The sequence below is a fragment of the Sinocyclocheilus anshuiensis genome, unplaced genomic scaffold (genome assembly GCF_001515605.1).
Source record: "Sinocyclocheilus anshuiensis isolate Anshui unplaced genomic scaffold, SAMN03320099.WGS_v1.1 scaffold419, whole genome shotgun sequence".
NCBI lineage: Eukaryota > Metazoa > Chordata > Actinopteri > Cypriniformes > Cyprinidae > Sinocyclocheilus > Sinocyclocheilus anshuiensis.
Window position 1 is genome coordinate 1319318 of NW_015548228.1, and position 16802 is coordinate 1336119.

At 38.3% G+C, this 16802-nt stretch overlaps 1 protein-coding gene across 3 annotated transcripts in view; it reads left to right on the forward strand.

Moving 5' to 3' along the window:
- The first annotated feature begins 8886 nt into the window (after positions 1-8886).
- The window catches only part of LOC107654528 (acid-sensing ion channel 2-like), a 359561-nt gene continuing 351645 nt past the window's right edge, over positions 8887-16802 (forward strand). The window contains exons 1-2 of one of the 3 annotated variants that reach the window (XM_016441633.1): positions 8887-8989; positions 10488-11110. In XM_016441633.1, coding sequence (XP_016297119.1) covers positions 8971-8989; positions 10488-11110 — 642 coding nt within the window. In that variant the 5' untranslated portion in view covers positions 8887-8970. The remainder of the gene's footprint in view (positions 8990-10487; positions 11111-16802) is intronic. The other 2 variants (XM_016441634.1, XM_016441635.1) reach the window with 2 other exon arrangements.

A 16802-nucleotide genomic window follows, 5' to 3' on the forward strand; every position in this document is an offset into this window, starting at 1 on the left:
CCCGTAAATGATGTGTTCACTTATTGAGTCTTGCTGACAAATGCCACATGCTTTTGTAGCTAGTATTAGATGGGTTGAAGGAACATGTCTGTACACATCAATGTAAATTTCATGCTGAAATTAACCAGTAATCTGTGTTTTTTTTTTTTTTTTTTTTTTTTTTTTTTTTTTTTTTTTTTTTTTTTTTTTTTTTTTTTTTTTTTTTTGGCAAGCTTTCCTTGTGAATTTAAATCAGCCATTAAGGCTACAGTTTGCCAGCTGGATTCCCCCTTAAAGGACTCAAATGGCGTAATTAGTCATTTTTGATGCACTAGCAGAGTGGCTGGCATAATGGGGTTTGTTCAAGCTGTTTAAAAGCTTTTCCATGTTTTTCCGCAAGACGTCTTGAGTGGTTGACATTATTTGAGCATTGCATTGATTATAATTGGAAGTCCCTGCCTGTTTCTTTGTCTTTCACCGCCATCTTTTATTTTACATTTTTTACCTGCCTTGATTAATCTTTATATCTCATGAATTGCTCTGCACTGTCTTGGTCTCACTGTCTCAACAGCATGTCGCTCTGTGTATTATTGATGTCTAGATTAGGTTTATTCACTGTGAGTGATTATAAAGTCATGAAGGTGCAATTACTTATTCAGTCTTCCCTGGAGTACCTTGTGTAGAATAATTAATTGATTAAATATTAAACCTCCTGTCCTCTATGCATAACTTATTATTTGAGGTAGAGGAGAGTAAAATCCATTAGCTGGGGGTCTTATAGCCATATATATGAAGTTTCTCTTGACCATAGATGGTACAAAATCTAAACACTTTTCATAAATGGCTATGCTATTTTTATTTAATTTAAATATTTTTTTTAATTTTATTTGAATATTATTTGTGAGATATAGTCAGCCTAAAAAAAGTCCCTGCCTGTTTCTTTGTCTTTCACCGCCATCTTTTAATTTACATTTTTACCTGTCTTGATTAGTCTTCATATTTTATGAATTGCTCTGTACTGTCTTGGTCTCACAGTCTCAACAGCATGTCGCTCTGTGTATTATTGATTTCTAGATTAGGTTTATTCACTGTGAGTGATTATAAAGTCATGAAGGTGCAATTACTTATTCAGTCTTCCCTGGAGTACCTTGTGTAGAATAATTAATTGATTAAATATTAAACCTCCTGTCCTCTATGCATAACTTATTATTTGAGGTAGAGGAGAGTAAAATCCATTAGCTGGGGGTCTTATAGCCATATATATGAAGTTTCTCTTGACCATAGATGGTACAAAATCTAAACACTTTTCATAAATGGCTATGCTATTTTTATTTAATTTAAATATTTTTTTTAATTTTATTTGAATATTATTTGTGAGATATAGTCAGCCTAAAAAGTTGAGGTTAATTGATCTGTTAATGAGGGATTGGTGCACATGTTTAGATTTGTGGAGTAAAAATTTGTTTTTATTTCAAAGTAAAAAGATAATATTAGACCCTTGGGGTGAGATGGCTCCTCCAGAATTAGCGCAGAAGGCCCAAGTGGCATGTTGTTATTATTTTTAGTTGTAATACTTATTATAATTCAATAATTATGTGTTAGATGTACATTTTAGACATCTTCGCCTTTTCTTAAAGGCTATTTGAGTAAAATCATTCAATTTGCATTCATTGTATTGCTATTACGACGTTTTCAATTAAAATATGGGTAATTAAATATGTAAATATTCATATGCTTGTATATAGGTCATGAATACATTTACCTTTTTAATTAATCTCTTTTACTAGGATTATTCAAACAAAATGTCAAAATACAATTACTAAATGAGCGAGTGATTCTATATAACACATTGGTTGCTGTATCACCAGATAAGTTTCTAAATATCTTACAACTTTAAAATAAATGCACATTGTTCTTAATGGGGGCAACGTCATATATATTTTTCTTATAAATCAAACATTGTATAGTTGCATTAGATCAATATCTCACTATCTTCTTAATATGTGATTTAGCAGGTGCAAATTTAGTAAATCTACCCGAGTTATTATTTACAGTGCTGCCCACTAATATTGACACCCTTGGTAAATATGAGCAAAGGGCAATAATTAAGAAGTTCCAATCAACTAAAGATGTTACAAATCTGCCTGGAAGAGGACGTGTGTCTATATCGTCCTAATGCACTGTGAGGAGGAGAGTTTGAGTGGCCAAAGACTCTCCGAGGATCACAGCTGGAGAATTGCAGACAGTCGTTGAGTCTTGGGGTCAGAAAGCCTAAAAATAAATATCAAACAGCCCCTACGTCACCACATGTTGTTCAAATGGGTTTCAAGAAAAAAAACTCCTGGCTCATCCAAAAACAAACTCCAGCATACAGGTGCATCTCAATAAATTAGCTGTCAGACACGACTGGAACTTCGAATGGCACTGGCTTCTATGTTCAGATGAAACATAAAAAAGAGCTTTTTGGGAGCAAACCCGGATAAAAAGTACCCCATGTCCACGGTTAAATATACTGCTGGATCTTTAATGCTGTGAGCCTATTTTTCTGCCGGAGGTCCTGGACGTCTTGTTCAGATGCATGGCATCATGGATTCTACCAAATACCAACAGATAAAAAATCAAAAACTGGCTGTCCATGCTAGAAGCTGAGGTTGGATCTTCCCAAAACAAACATCAAAATCAACACAAAAATGGGCCACTGATCACAAAAAAAAGCTTCTGCCATGGCTGTCTCAGTTCCCTGACCTGAACCCTGTAGAAAATGAGTGAGGTGAACTGAAGATGAGAAGCACCAACATGGAGCTGGCATTCTGAAGGATCTGGAGTGACTCTGGATGAAGGAATGGTCTCTGATCTTTTATCAGGTGTTCTCCAAACTCATCAGGCATTATAGGAGAAAACTCAGAACTGTTATCTTGGGAAAAGGACATTGCAATAATTGGGTGCCTGTAACTGTGGCTAACGTGAACTAGAGAAAAACATAACGTTTATTTCATAATGTGAGTTTCCCCCCACTTTCCATTGTTTTACTTCAATGAAAGGTTAGAATTTTGTAAATTGTTCGAATGAAAGATCAAAAGGATAAACAATGCAGATTTATTGTCACAGCCACCTTTGCTCATATTCCCCAAGGGTGCCAATATTAGTGGGCGGCACTAGTATTTTGTTAATCTGCTTCCAGAAGCTTTGTATGTTTCGTGAAAAGCGATGTCATCTTTAAACAGCTGAATGCAACTTGAACCGCTTTTTGATTTGAACTTTGAAATTCTCACAGGCATTTTCATCCATTAATAAACCTGTTCTTGAGTTTGACACTGCTTTCCTATTGAGCTCAGGACAAAGAGGGGATCTGATCTAATCTGTCAGCATGTCACAGATCAGTCTCTTGTTACTTGGAGAATGAATGTGAGTTTTATCCAGGGCCCAGAGGAGGAGTAATCCATGTTTAAACGTTGCTCATTACTACAGCAGGAGGGGGCACAGGGACCTTGCCTTATTCGCTTCATTAAGTCATTAACAGTCTGGAAGCCCAGCTGTCAGCAATATCGGTGCCTCCACAGAGATATCGGTGCGAGACGAGCTGTGAATGGCGTATGGATGTAAAATTACAGCCATCGTTTCTAATATGTCCCCTTTCATTTGGACTCTTTCCCCATGTTAATTTCTATACTAAAGGGATAAATAGGCATATTACTTAGACTTATTTCATTTCTTTTATAAAATTAGAGATTTGTTCACTTATCCTCAGCGCTCTTGGCTCGTCTATCTTCTGTCAGATGAATCACCCTAATAATCTCTTCTAGAGTAGAGAGACATTTTAAATATTAATGTGCGCTGTAGGATGTGTATCAGTCACTAGGGGGTGACATGCGCACTAATGATTAGACTCGGATTGAAGCGTGTTTACAGGGTCATTACTGAGGCTAATGTGCCTCCACAAGGTCTTTAGCTCCAGTCCGTAAAGACGTTACTACGGTTCCATCCCTTTTCTTTAGTTCTTAGTAATTTGCCTCGAGTAATTAACTGACACTTGAACGGAAGCCAGATTTAATCAGTATCGGGTCTTCTGTCAGTTTGATTGTTGGAGACACTTGAAGGATCAATCACCCGACTCTTCAGCATTGATTAGAAGACCTTTTACCCCCATCTTGCCTTTTTGAAAGTGCCAAGTTTATTTTAAAAACCCTGAATTTATTTATTTCCCCCTGCTGAATTGTGAATTTATGTCTTTGATGTGCAGCTAGATGAAGTATACGTAATCTGCTGGTCTAAATCATTATTTTAACAAGACAGGTTTGTTCTCACTACTTTTACTTCAGGTCTTGTGATGTGCAGTTCACTGGTTAAGAGTGATGTGAGTGACCCTGCCTGCTGTCAACTTGCTGTTATTTTGTACTTCTTGAAAATAACAGGTATCTGTGAAGAATATACAGCTTCTGTCTTCAAACTCAGAGAAACTGTCACAATTAGCCTATCATCCGCTAGAGCAATACCTGAGCAATATCCTTCTGTTTTTCTGACAAGATTTGTTCAGTCCTATATTATTTCCATAACAGACCAAAAAGGATTGTTATAGTTAACCAAATAAATAAATACAATTATTCAATTTCAGCTTGCCAAGGAAAGTTATCATTCATTACTGAAGTGAAATAAAACTATACAGATATATAGTTTTTAAAAAGACAAGAATAAATAAAAATGAAAATATTTTTTCCCCATTCAAAATATTAATAAAAACAGCACTAGTATCTCAATTAAATTAAAATAACACTGAAGAAAAACTAAACGTGCCTTTCCAGAAGCTGGGGGAAAAAGACTATTGTTGAAGTTTAGCTGTTGTCATGACACTCAGCACTTGTCTTGTTTTCTGTTGCTGATCATCAACACATAACAGGGTATAACTGTGCCTCCTTCGCATTTTAAGGGGCTGTTCACACAGGGAACCATTGTGTAAAGAACAGATGGAGCAGAACAGAATTAAGCAGGGGCCTCAAACCACACCTTACATACCATATTGATGATAATCGTGATATTTAAAAACTGAAATATCCTTATGTTGTTAAATAGGGGTATTGCAATATAGTGGTATTGCCAATAACTGTGATATTTGAAAATGAATAGTAGCCTATGTATAACACTGAAATAAATAATCCAGCAGCAGTAACTATCTAGTTGACATCCCAATGTAGGTGGCGGTATAGCACCTTAACACTATTTCTTCCTGTCATAAAACAGAAACGCACACAGTTACTAATGCAGCGTGACAGCATGTTGTCAGATATGAAAGACGAGACAGTCTACCTGCACTTCAAAAAAGTTAGCTTGAATTTTTTTAATTCAGAGAAAATGACTCGTTGATCACCGCAGTCTGCAGGACTTATCGTTCAACAGTGAGCGTAAAAGGGCAATATCAAAAACTGTTCACCCTCCTCCGTCTTTATCATCCTGCAGATTATGCCACTGTACAGAGAGTAGGTTGTATTATTTTGCTAGCACTGAAACAGGTAATGTTACATTATTGTTACAACTGTTAACTGCTGACGCCTTTCTATTGTATTTACACCCCTCTGACCTTTTAGTCTAAAAGTGAGCTATTTTTTCATTATTTTTTACATTAAATGTCTTTAGAGAGAAGTATTTCTTTCTATGTTTACCCTAAATGGGGCGATGTGAGCTTTATGGAGCGCTAAACTTTCACATGTAATTTATGTTTCATTCATACTCGACACCGGAGAGCGTTTTTGTGCAGAAAGTCCACAGGCGAGACTCATAGGAGTAACAGAATTTATGACGCTCCAGGAAATCCCTTATATGGACAAACGCATAATGGTAGGGCTGTCTGTAGCTAAATAAAATGCAGATAGAGACGTTTTGACAATTGCGACAGTGTATGGTTTATCTGTGTTCCAGCCATCTCAGGTATATTGATCAGGATAATGTATATTTATAATGCAATGCTAATCAACATTGCCTTTATCATGGCATGAAATACTATTCAAATAATATAATTTCTCATTCTGTAATAAGTCACATCCGTTCACAGAAATAAGTTATTTCAAATTTGAAAGTGTAATTGTTCCTTTTGTATGCAGTGGTGTGATTCATTGGCCCAAAAAATAAAATGAAATAAAATAAAAAAACACAAAATTGAAGTACAGATGTATTTGGCTGACAGCATTTTTTAAAAAAGATTTATGTAGATACTGCAATAAATAATTATGGTGAATTCTTTTAGACAAGATAATCCTGTAGTGAAAAATCTGATGTTGTGACATCTACATTTAAAAGGTTCATATGATGTTACTAAAAATAACATTATTTGTGTATTTGGTGTAATGAAATGTGTTTATGCGGTTTAAGGTTCAAAAAACACATTATTTTCACGAAACACAGCGTCACACACCGCGGCCTAGTTCAGGGTCACTTTGTGAGCTAATACAAAGGGGGAAAATAGATTTACCGGTAAATATGAGATGGGAAAGCTGCTGATACATTTTTATTTAGTATGAAAAGGGACTCTGGTCTAATAATTTTTAAATAATCCAACCAAAATTACATCTGAACTGGACAGCCATTAATTACCCTTTATTTTTGTTGAATGGAAAGTGCTGCTTTAATTTTATATATATATAAAAAAAAAGTCATACAAGTTTTGAGTGATGTGAGGGTGAACATGATTTATGGAAGATGCAACTTGATTGAACTGACATTTGTGATTGAGTGATGTATGACAGGATTTTAGACAGTTCAAATTTTGGGGTTAGCTTTTTTTATTCAGCAGACACATTAAACTGAACAAAATTGACAGTAAAGACATTTATAATGTTACAAAAGATCTGTTTGAACTTTTTATTCATCCACGGATCTTGAAAAATAAAAATGTATCATATTTCTACATAAATATTAAGCAGCACAGAATGATTTCTGAAGGATCATGTGACACTGAAGACCAGAGTAATGCCTGCTACAAAATTAAGCTTTGCCATTACAGGTGTAAATTACATCTAACTGTATTTTATGTATATGTACAAATGTATTTTACATTAACAATATTACTGTTGTTACTGAATTCCCCCCCCCCCCCAAAAAAAACAACAACACCAAAAAAACACAATTATTTTAGGTTAAAAAAAAAACTAAACATATTTTAAGTGAACAAAGTTTGGGGTTGGTAGTTTTTTTGTTGTTGAAGATACCATATTTTGTTTTTGAAAGTTACATTTAATATCCATCCATCCGTGAATGGACATGATGCTTCAGGCAGTATGTATTTTTCTGTCAGGTCATAACTGTGTGTCTCATATCCCCTTTACTCTTCCAAACAGCTTTAGCTGAGCTCGTGTCATTACAGGCTGTCAGAGCTCCAGTATAAAGTTCCAGCCTCGCCTATTGATCTGTGTGCCAAACGCTCTCCTTGCTTAGAATCAGAGCTGTGTGTGTGTGTGTGTGTGTGTCCCTTACACCCATTTTGCGTAAATGTATTTGCAGAGGTTCATAAATTACCTCTTTGCTCGTTCCCCTTCTCTGTTCCTCACATCTGCGTACCCAGGGCCGAAACGGATGAGAAAATCAGGGAACTGGAATGAGGGAATGAAAGTGTGCGAGAGAGAGACTGATGAGGGAGAGGGAGAATGAAATGGGTGTCGAGGGCAATGAAATAGAGAGGGACATTTTCTCCACCTCACCTAACCAAGAAAAAACAACAACAACAACGAAACGGAGAAAGACATTTACGGTCTGTTGTGAAAGATAAAACAAGCTTCTTTCTGTCTTGTTCTGGCTTGATGTGGGAAGGTTTATGAGAGGTGAAGAGAGCTCAAGTAGCCGTCCAGTTCCTCAGGCTCTGCTGTTTTAATGCAGTCTGGCGTCTCCAGCCAGATGAGCCGTGAAAAACATGGCTTAGACGATGTCATTTCCGAAAAGTCGCACTACATGAGTCATGACTGTCAGGAAGAGAGATGGAAGGAGAAATAAATGCGAAAAGTATTGTAGAATGATCTTCTACAGTGGAGCTCGGAGACGGAGGAATGACATATTTTTTTATATATCAAATTTTTCACCAGCTGCTCTCATCCATTTAAATTGTATTTTTATCCCCTTCTGGCAAATCCTTACTTTCCTCCAAATTCAGATCTTGCTGTCATCTTATTGTTCATCTCACAGTCTCTGTGCTCTCTCTCTCTATCGTTTGTCCTGTCTGCTTGCATCACATCTTGTAGCATCTCTCTCTCTTTTTCTCCATCCCTGTTTTTTATATCTTTCTTTTTCTTGTCTATCTCTTTCAGTCATATTGCTTTTCTCAGCCCCCCTCCCTCAAGTGTTTGTGCCTTGAATATTGTGCACACGACAGTCAGTCGCCCGCCGGGCACCAAATACAGTATCTGTCATCTTCCCCTCTTTTCTCACTCTCTGTGTTCCCTTCCTCTCCCTTTCTCGTATTTGATTCTTTCCAGTCTCCCTGTTCCTCCCTTTACCCACAATCTGCTTCTTGTATCCATCCATCACGCTCTAAGCGGAGAGGAGAGGAGTGGAGTATGAACGCACGCGGGAGGAGACGAGAGAAAAGCGAGTGCGGGAGAGGAAAGACGGCACAGCGTTTCGTGAAGAGCAAGAGCGAACGAGCCTCTCTCTCTCTCTTTACCTCAGTTTGCGTTGTTTACACGTGAAAGTGTGCGGGTATCTCTCTACCGGCTGAGTTGTCGCTCGCGTGGATACGGCGAGGAGCGTGAAGCACCGGACGCGTGATGGTTTGGTTGGACTAGCGCGGGAAGCGCGAGACTAGGAGAAGCTGGCTATTAAACTCTCCGTCGACTCAGGATCAACGACAACATCTTCTCCAGCCCTCTCTGACCCGCCTCCCTCTGCCTCTCTCTCTCTCTCTCTCTCGCTCTCTCTCTCTCTCTCTCTCACACACACACACACACACACACACTCATGTAGGGCTGGATGTTGTGTCGTTTGGCTACGTGAGGTGCTAAGAATCGCCTTTGGATGTCCAGTGACCGTGTGTGTATGTGTTTATGGGGGATGGGGTAGTTTTTAAGCTCTGTACTATTTGCTTTTCATATTTCATTTTAGTGTAAATAGCTTTATTGGCATGACTCTTAAGCAGTCATACTATATTGCCAAAATTGTTTCAGAAATATATGCTGTTTTTGCTCTGGGCATTGTCTTAACACCTTTTAAACAAGTGGGAGAAAGTTAGAGAGTGATTTCTAGATGTAAAAGGAGGAAATGGTGTAGAGAAGGAGGATCCTGGCATTTGGAGGGGCTGAAATGATGGAGTGGGTGGAGAGACAGACGGAGGGAAACCCTTGGGCAGCATCTTCCACTCCATTGCCACCCTCTCACACTGCTTAACTGGAGCAAGATCTGTTCTTCCTTCACTCAGTGATGTGTGTGTGTGTGTGATGTGTGGTCCAGCCTGATATTTATTTAAAGGAGGATCTCTGACTACTAGTGTTCAATGGACCCTGTCTTTCTCTTTCTGTAATGTATGTGTGTCGCTCTCTCTGATTGGACAGGAGACAGTTTGGCTATGATGTCAGGGGGTCTGTGTACCTTGATTTGTCTCTGTCCGAGCTATGTGTTAGTGTATATCTGCTGAAATTATTTTTTCTCTTCTTATTTTCATAATTTCTTCATACCTTCTTCCTTTGCGTTCTTATCTTTCTTTCTTCCTTTTACCTTCTCATGTTTATTTCTTTCTATCCTTTCTTCCTCCCTTCATCCCATCTTTCTCCTTCCTTCCTTTCTTTCTTTCTTTCCTTTCTTCCTTCCATCCCATCTTTCTCCTTCCTTGCTTCCTTCCTTCCATGCCATAATTTTCACCTTCCTCTCTTCTCTCTTTTTCCTTTCTGCCTCATCTTTCTTTCTGTCATTTCCTTCCTTCTTTCATCCCATCCTTTTTATTCTTCCCCTCATTGCTTCCTTCCTTTCACTTTTTTCTTTCATCCCATCTTTCACCTTTTTTCCTTCCTTGTTTGCTTGCTTGCTTTCTTCCTTCTACCCAATCGTTTTCACCTTCCTTCCTTCTTTCCTTCCTTCCTGCCCGCTTTTCTTCTTGCCTTCTTATTCTTCTTTCTCTCTCATTTTCCTTCCTTCTTCTTTCTTCCATCCCATCTTCCTTCCTTCCTTCCCTCCCATCGTTCTCCTTTCTTTCCTTTTTCTATCCCATCTTTCTCCTTCCTTCCTTCTTTCTTTCCTTTTCTATCTCATCTTTCACCGTCCTTCCTTCCCTCCTTACTTTCTTGGTCAGTAGGGTTCATGTTATATAAATCCTCTCTCTCACTGGTGTCTACATTCAGTTTTATGTTTTTTCATAAAGCCTTACAGTGTCACAGTGTCTCTTCATGTTTGTGTCAAACCCGCCGCTTCAAGAAAGACTCAGTATTCCGTGATATATTATTGATGTGTCTGTGAAACTCTAATGAAGTGAAATATAGCCAGAATCAGATGCCAGAAGGTGCCTGTGCTTAAGCTGACAATCGCTGTGTGTCTGCCTGCAGGTGTGTGCGTGTCAGTGATGGACCTGAAGGAGGGCTGTGGAAGCGAGGCCAGCCGTGAGACCGAGAGCGGAGGCATGGGGAGCCTGGTAGGCCCCACGTCTTGGCAGTCCTTCGCCCATCGAAGCACCCTGCACGGTTTACGCTTCATCTTCCCCTACTCTTCCTCCTCCTCTCACCGCTGCACTTCACGCCGTCTGCTCTGGAGTGCGGCCTTGCTGGCCAGCCTGGTGCTACTTGTCCTGGAGAGCACCGAACGGCTGGCTTACTTCCTCTCCTACCCCCACGTCACGAGTGTGGATGCTGTGGTTTCTGGCAGCCTAGTCTTTCCCGCAGTCACCGTCTGTAATCTGAACACCTACCGTTTCACGCGTCTCACGCAGAATGACCTCTACCACGCCGGGGAACTGTTGGCCCTGCTGGACGTGCATCTGCAGATCCCTGAGCCGCACCTGGCCGAGCCCCACGTGCTGGCCTTTCTCACAGAGAAATCCAACTTCACTAACTACCGGCCCAAGCCCTTCAGCATGCAGGAGTTCACTGAACGAGTGGGCCACGATCTGAAGGAGATGATGCTCTACTGCCGTTTCCAGGGCCAGGAGTGCAGCCACCAGGACTTCAAAACGGTGAGTTTCTGCATGGTGTTTCTTTTATAAGGTATTTTTTTGAGGCTCGCTAGACCTGGAAAAAATGTGTTCTGCTGTTGTGGACTAAAGCATTATGTGCTCAGTGTTGTTAGCTCTAAAGATTATCCTTGTCGCTGTTTCAAAGGTTTGTAAAGAAATGATGATATTGATTCTTGCTGATGGTGTAGTTCTGGATGCTAAGCTGTGGAGTGAAGAGTTTTAGTACTCTATTAAGCTACTCTCTGACTCTGTGTGCAGCTCGTTTTCACTCTATAGGTGCAGATGTTTTCATCTTAACTGTGATTCTGTGGAATGTTTAGGATTCATTGCATCTCTTTCCAAAACGCTACAAGGATTCAGAACAGGTTCTACCTTAGGAACTGGTTTTCTCCAGAAATTATGTTTAAGACATAATGGCTCTGTCTCAAAAGGTCGCCGTGATTTTGCCAAGTAAGACATGTTCCTGGATCAACATCTTTTGATGATCCTGGATCAACATTATTGTCCAAAAATATAGACTTAGCCCAATCCCTACCCCTAAACCTAACCCTACCCATAATCTATTCCTAAAATCAGTGTGAAATGATGGCTGATTAACAAGGGTGTAGAAGCACCTAACCCTGATCGTAAGCCTAAAACAGATATTTCCTGAAAAGTTATCTCTCAATTCTGATTGGTTGATAGGAATGTTGTTCCAGGATGAACAAGGATGTTGATCCAGGAACATGTTGTACTTTGTGAAATCACGTTCACCGTCTTAAAACCAACCACTGATGGCTTCCGTCTACATAAACTGCATCATAACTGAAACAGAATCTCATAAGCCAATGATCTTCACAGGCTGCAACTTTCTTAACAGCCACTCAGGCACGTTCTGGTCCTCATGTGAACCTCATGAGACTCGCTGATGCTCTCGTCTCGTTCTGTTGTTTACATGTAGCCTGCTAATGATTCTGGAATAAAACAACTCTTTTATGTAGCTATTATCAGCATCTCCCTCGATCCTTCGTCCACAATGTTCACTGAGCTCCTCGCAATGCATTTTGGCCACAGAAGACGCAAACAAAACCATTTCAAAGTATATTTGGAAGCATTATTTGCTGACTACAAATTGAAGCAGCCTCGGTGTCAGCACCATGCCTACGGCAACAAGAAATGGTTTGTGAGACAGAGCCATTTACTTTTATAGGCTACATCAGAAATGAAATTGACTAGTTGTTGCTCTAAATATTTCAAGAAAGCTGTCACTCTAGGATATTCTCAAACTGGTTAAAGTGGTTTTATGGTTAAGTGGAGTAAAGATGTAAATGCTGGCCGCAGCTGTGTGTGAAGAATGTGTTTTTCTCAGCACTGAGGGCTGAGATGATAAGGGTTGATAGCTGGTGTGATACTTAGTTGGAGTGCTGCTGTTCTCCTCAGGGGCTGAGGTCTGTTTATCCCCCCTCAGTCGCTACACGTGGGCTCTCAGTGCTTCGAACCGCACACAAGCACATTATAAACAAACTTGCACACACACGCCATGCACCAGCTTGCTTTCTGTTGCTTTGTGCTGTCTCTTCTTGTTTTCAATGATGATGTACAGTATGAGTCAATGTTTGCAGCAAACAGGCATTATAGTGTTCTTGCTGGTTTCTAACAAAAAGTAGTTCTCTACATTGAAGCTATTTAAGGGACTTTTTTTTATATCAGAATGATTTTACAATATGTGGCAGTATCTGATACAAAAATAGTGAGGAACTCAGGGATGAAGCATTAATTTGGATCAATTAATTAAGTATTAATTTGTATTGAATAATTTAATATAAATACAGCTAATGGGACAAAAAGTTGAAAACAACTCTTATGTAACTAGTAATGATAAACCACAGTTTTTAATTTGATATTTCAGTTTAAAAAATGTCATGTAAAATGGCATGCAGGGACTTTCTGGCCCTGAATCTTTTTTTTGAACTGGTTAATTGAAAAGAACTTTCTGAAGAAACCAATTTGCTAAAATGAATTGGACTTTCTACTTAGGAGAGAGAGACATTATGGGAGAGTGTGTTTAGTGATTGGTTCAGCTGCCTTGTGACTTTTTTGGAGTAAAGTAGCTTGTTTTGTGAATTTATTTAGTATTTTGAAAATAGCCAAGATGTTGTTACACTGCTAAAAAATGTATCAAGGTTAAATTGAGTTCAGGTGCTAGTCGAGGGAATGTGGGCTCGTTCTTGTGGTGCCATCAGTCCATGAGTGTTTCCATGATGAGTAATTAGTCACATGACATTTACAGCTCGGATGATTGTTAGACAATCAGAAAGCCTACTTTCAGTAATGCAAGTAATGGCCATTAAAATGCGTATAAAAATGTTAGTAAGTTTTACAAAAAAAAAACTGTAAAAATGCTACAGTAAAAACTTTAAATTACCTTAGCATATATGGTAAAAATTGTGAATGATTGACCATTGCATTATGTGTAGTCAGTTATATGTCTATAATTTACAATGAAAAACCTTAAAAGGACATTTCCAGAAGTCCCTGCGTGATGCATCACATGATTACATTTTATAATTTTCTTCTTCTCATTTTTTTATCAGTAATGTACATTAGATTGATTTGAGTCACATTTTCTGCTGTTTGGTAAATGTTTCTTGTATTATTTGAACATTGTGTGTTAACCTGGTGATGGTTTGTCTTTATGTATATGGGTCTGTGCATTGTCTGAGTTTTGGCCATGTTTTATGTACAGGTCACTTACAATGAACCCTGATTCATGTGGCTTTCTATTTTACCACCTAATGGTGGTTATCTGTACATTTTAAGGTAAAAATCATCACTATAAAACATCAGTTAATGAAATATATACTATTAAGTTGTAAATTATCTTGTAATAACCATACGCATTGTCATCATATCATTTTACTGTAAATTTCTGGCAATCACAACTGCTGAAGCCAGAATGATGTAAGCTTCTTTATATGTATCTTCAGAGAGCGAGAGAGAGAATGAACATATTATCACATGAGTCAAATGTACATCCCGTCTATATTACTGTATTGCCCTTGCTGTATTGTCATGACCCTCTGTCCACCGACAGGCCGTGTGTTATCACACACTGAGAGGCCAGGACATCAAATGGCTGTGCAAGCCGCTTTACTTTAAAGATTTCCTCCATTTTTAAGATAAGCGTTTCACGTGTAGGCAGCAGATATCAAAGGCAGGAGTCAGTCTGTTATGGCATGACCTGATGAAATTGGTCACATGCAGAGCCGACCGTGAACAGGATTTTATGTGTATTGTGTCTGCATGTTCCTTCTGCCCTGCATGTGGGCTGATACAGTAGGTGCTAATGTATGCTAATTGTCTGGCACTAAAGAATATAGAAGCACTCATAATGATTCCACAAGCGTGGATGAAGACATACATTCTTTGTACTAGTTAAGTGCTTTTTTTTGCTCAAAAATGGGCTTGAGTGTGCTATCCCTTAGAGAGGATAGAATCGAAATGAAAAAGAAATGAAGAAAATGTCAACCAGCAGCAGTTTCCGGTTTCATATCTGTGTTAGTTTTGTATTATGAGTAGGTCTTATAGGTTAATACAAGTATAAATTTGTAGCTAATTTGTACTATTTTCAATACTTCGGGGAAAAGCTGTCACAAAATGAAGGACATACAATTTGAATGGTTAATTTGAAGTTAAATTACCTTTGCCCATAATAAAAAAAAGTATTTTCTTATCAAGTGAATCTAAAATTTGGTAGCTCTGAGGGTGATTATATTATATTAGAATGTTACAATAATGATAATACATTAATAATACTAGTATTATTATGATTATTACAGAAAAAATGGACTTGTAATACAACTGCACTGTAAAATAAAAAATAAATACATATATTAATTGTTTTTCCAGTAGTAAAATTATCTTAAGATCTTCAGTTACACCCTCAAGCTTTTATTTTGGCAAAAAACTGCAGGGAAGCCTTTTATGTTTCTGTGACTACTGGTTTACAAACACTTTTCATTACAAATGTAGTGACTGCTGTAATTGTCTGTCCATGAAAATGTTGGAAATTATGCTAATGTAAAATACAGCATAACTGGAGCACATTGCATTGCCAAATGCATGTTAAACTCACAGATGCAGAGATGGTGTTCACTGCATTTACTGCGAACTGATCCTCTCTGAGACCATGAAAACACTGGATCAAAAGTAATATTTCTGAAAACAGTTAGGCCTAATACTTTATCAAGCAAGTCTTTTCTGTATTTATAAGCTACATTTTATGCTAAATTAGTATTTAGTTACTGGTGTTCATAATCACATTTTAATGATGAAACAAGGTTAGATAGGCCCTATTCTTACGAGTGTTTGTAGGACATGTGGCCTGATGATACATGCTCTGGCATGCTGTGTAATGATGATTATGTGCAGGTGACCCAAGTTTGACTCTAGCCTTTTCCGATTCCCTATTGGTTCATCCATTTTTCCTGTCACTTCTACACTTTCTTATGAAATTACAGGCAATATGAGAATAATTTTACTGTAGGGTGAAAGCCAAGCCAGACTGTGACATCGACTATCTTTTATGTCACGCTGTGTGATGTACAGTGCTTCTTCGTTCAGACTGGTCACGAATGAAAGTGCTGACTGAATTTTTACCAGTCTGAGACCGTTCTGACATCCTCATTTACATGTGACGTTGAAGTGATACTGTGCAAACCGTTGCATAAATGCTGAATATGTAAGGCAAAAAAAAAAAAAGAAAAGTTGTGACTACACTCTTAAAAATGGTTCCGAAAGGGGGGTTTCATTTTATTTCTATGTGAAAAGCATAAAAAAAATTTAAATTCTAAAGAGTCTTTTAACACTATAAATAATCTTTTTTGTATAGTGGAAAAATTCCATAGATGTTAAAGATTCTTATGGAACCATCAATGCCAAAAAAGAACGTTTGTTTTTAAGAGTGCAGTCAAAAAAAAACCGATATTACATTTATGACTGATGGAGATAAGCTGATAATTATTTTAATGTTATGGCCAATAACCAATAAAGGGGTTTTATTTATATTGTCTGAATCAATCAAAGAAATTAAAGGCAGTAAAGTAAATTTAGGCAGTATGAAAATTATGCAGTATGAAAAATGGATTTGATCAGTTTAAGATTTGCTAAAGATTTAAAGGAGACATATTATGCCCCTTTTTACAATATGTAATATAAGTCTCTGATGTCCCCAGAATGTGTCTGCGAAGGTTCAGCTCAAAATACTCCACAGATCATTTATTATAACATTTTGAAAAGGCCTATTTTGAGTGGAAGCAGAAACACGCTGTTTTTTTGGGCGTGTGTCTTTAAATGCAAATGAGCTGCTGCTCCCCGCACCCTTTTCTAGAATAGAGCTGCGCCATTACAGCCAGTGTTGCCAGATTGGGCGGTTTTGAATTTGATTGTGCGGATAAAAATTGGCTTGGGCGGGTGGACAAAATTTGGGCTGGTTTGGGGTCAGTTTGGCGGTTTTCAATCATATAAATTGCATAGGCTAATTGTTTAACAAACAAGCCCAAGTATGCATGTACTGCATCCAATCAGTCATCACAACGTTACTACACACACACACACACACACACTGCAGAGGCGCTGGTGCTGATGTAAACATCGACAGCCGCACTTATCACGAGGGCTCAGCAGACAGACGTTATGATTCATGAGTGACAAG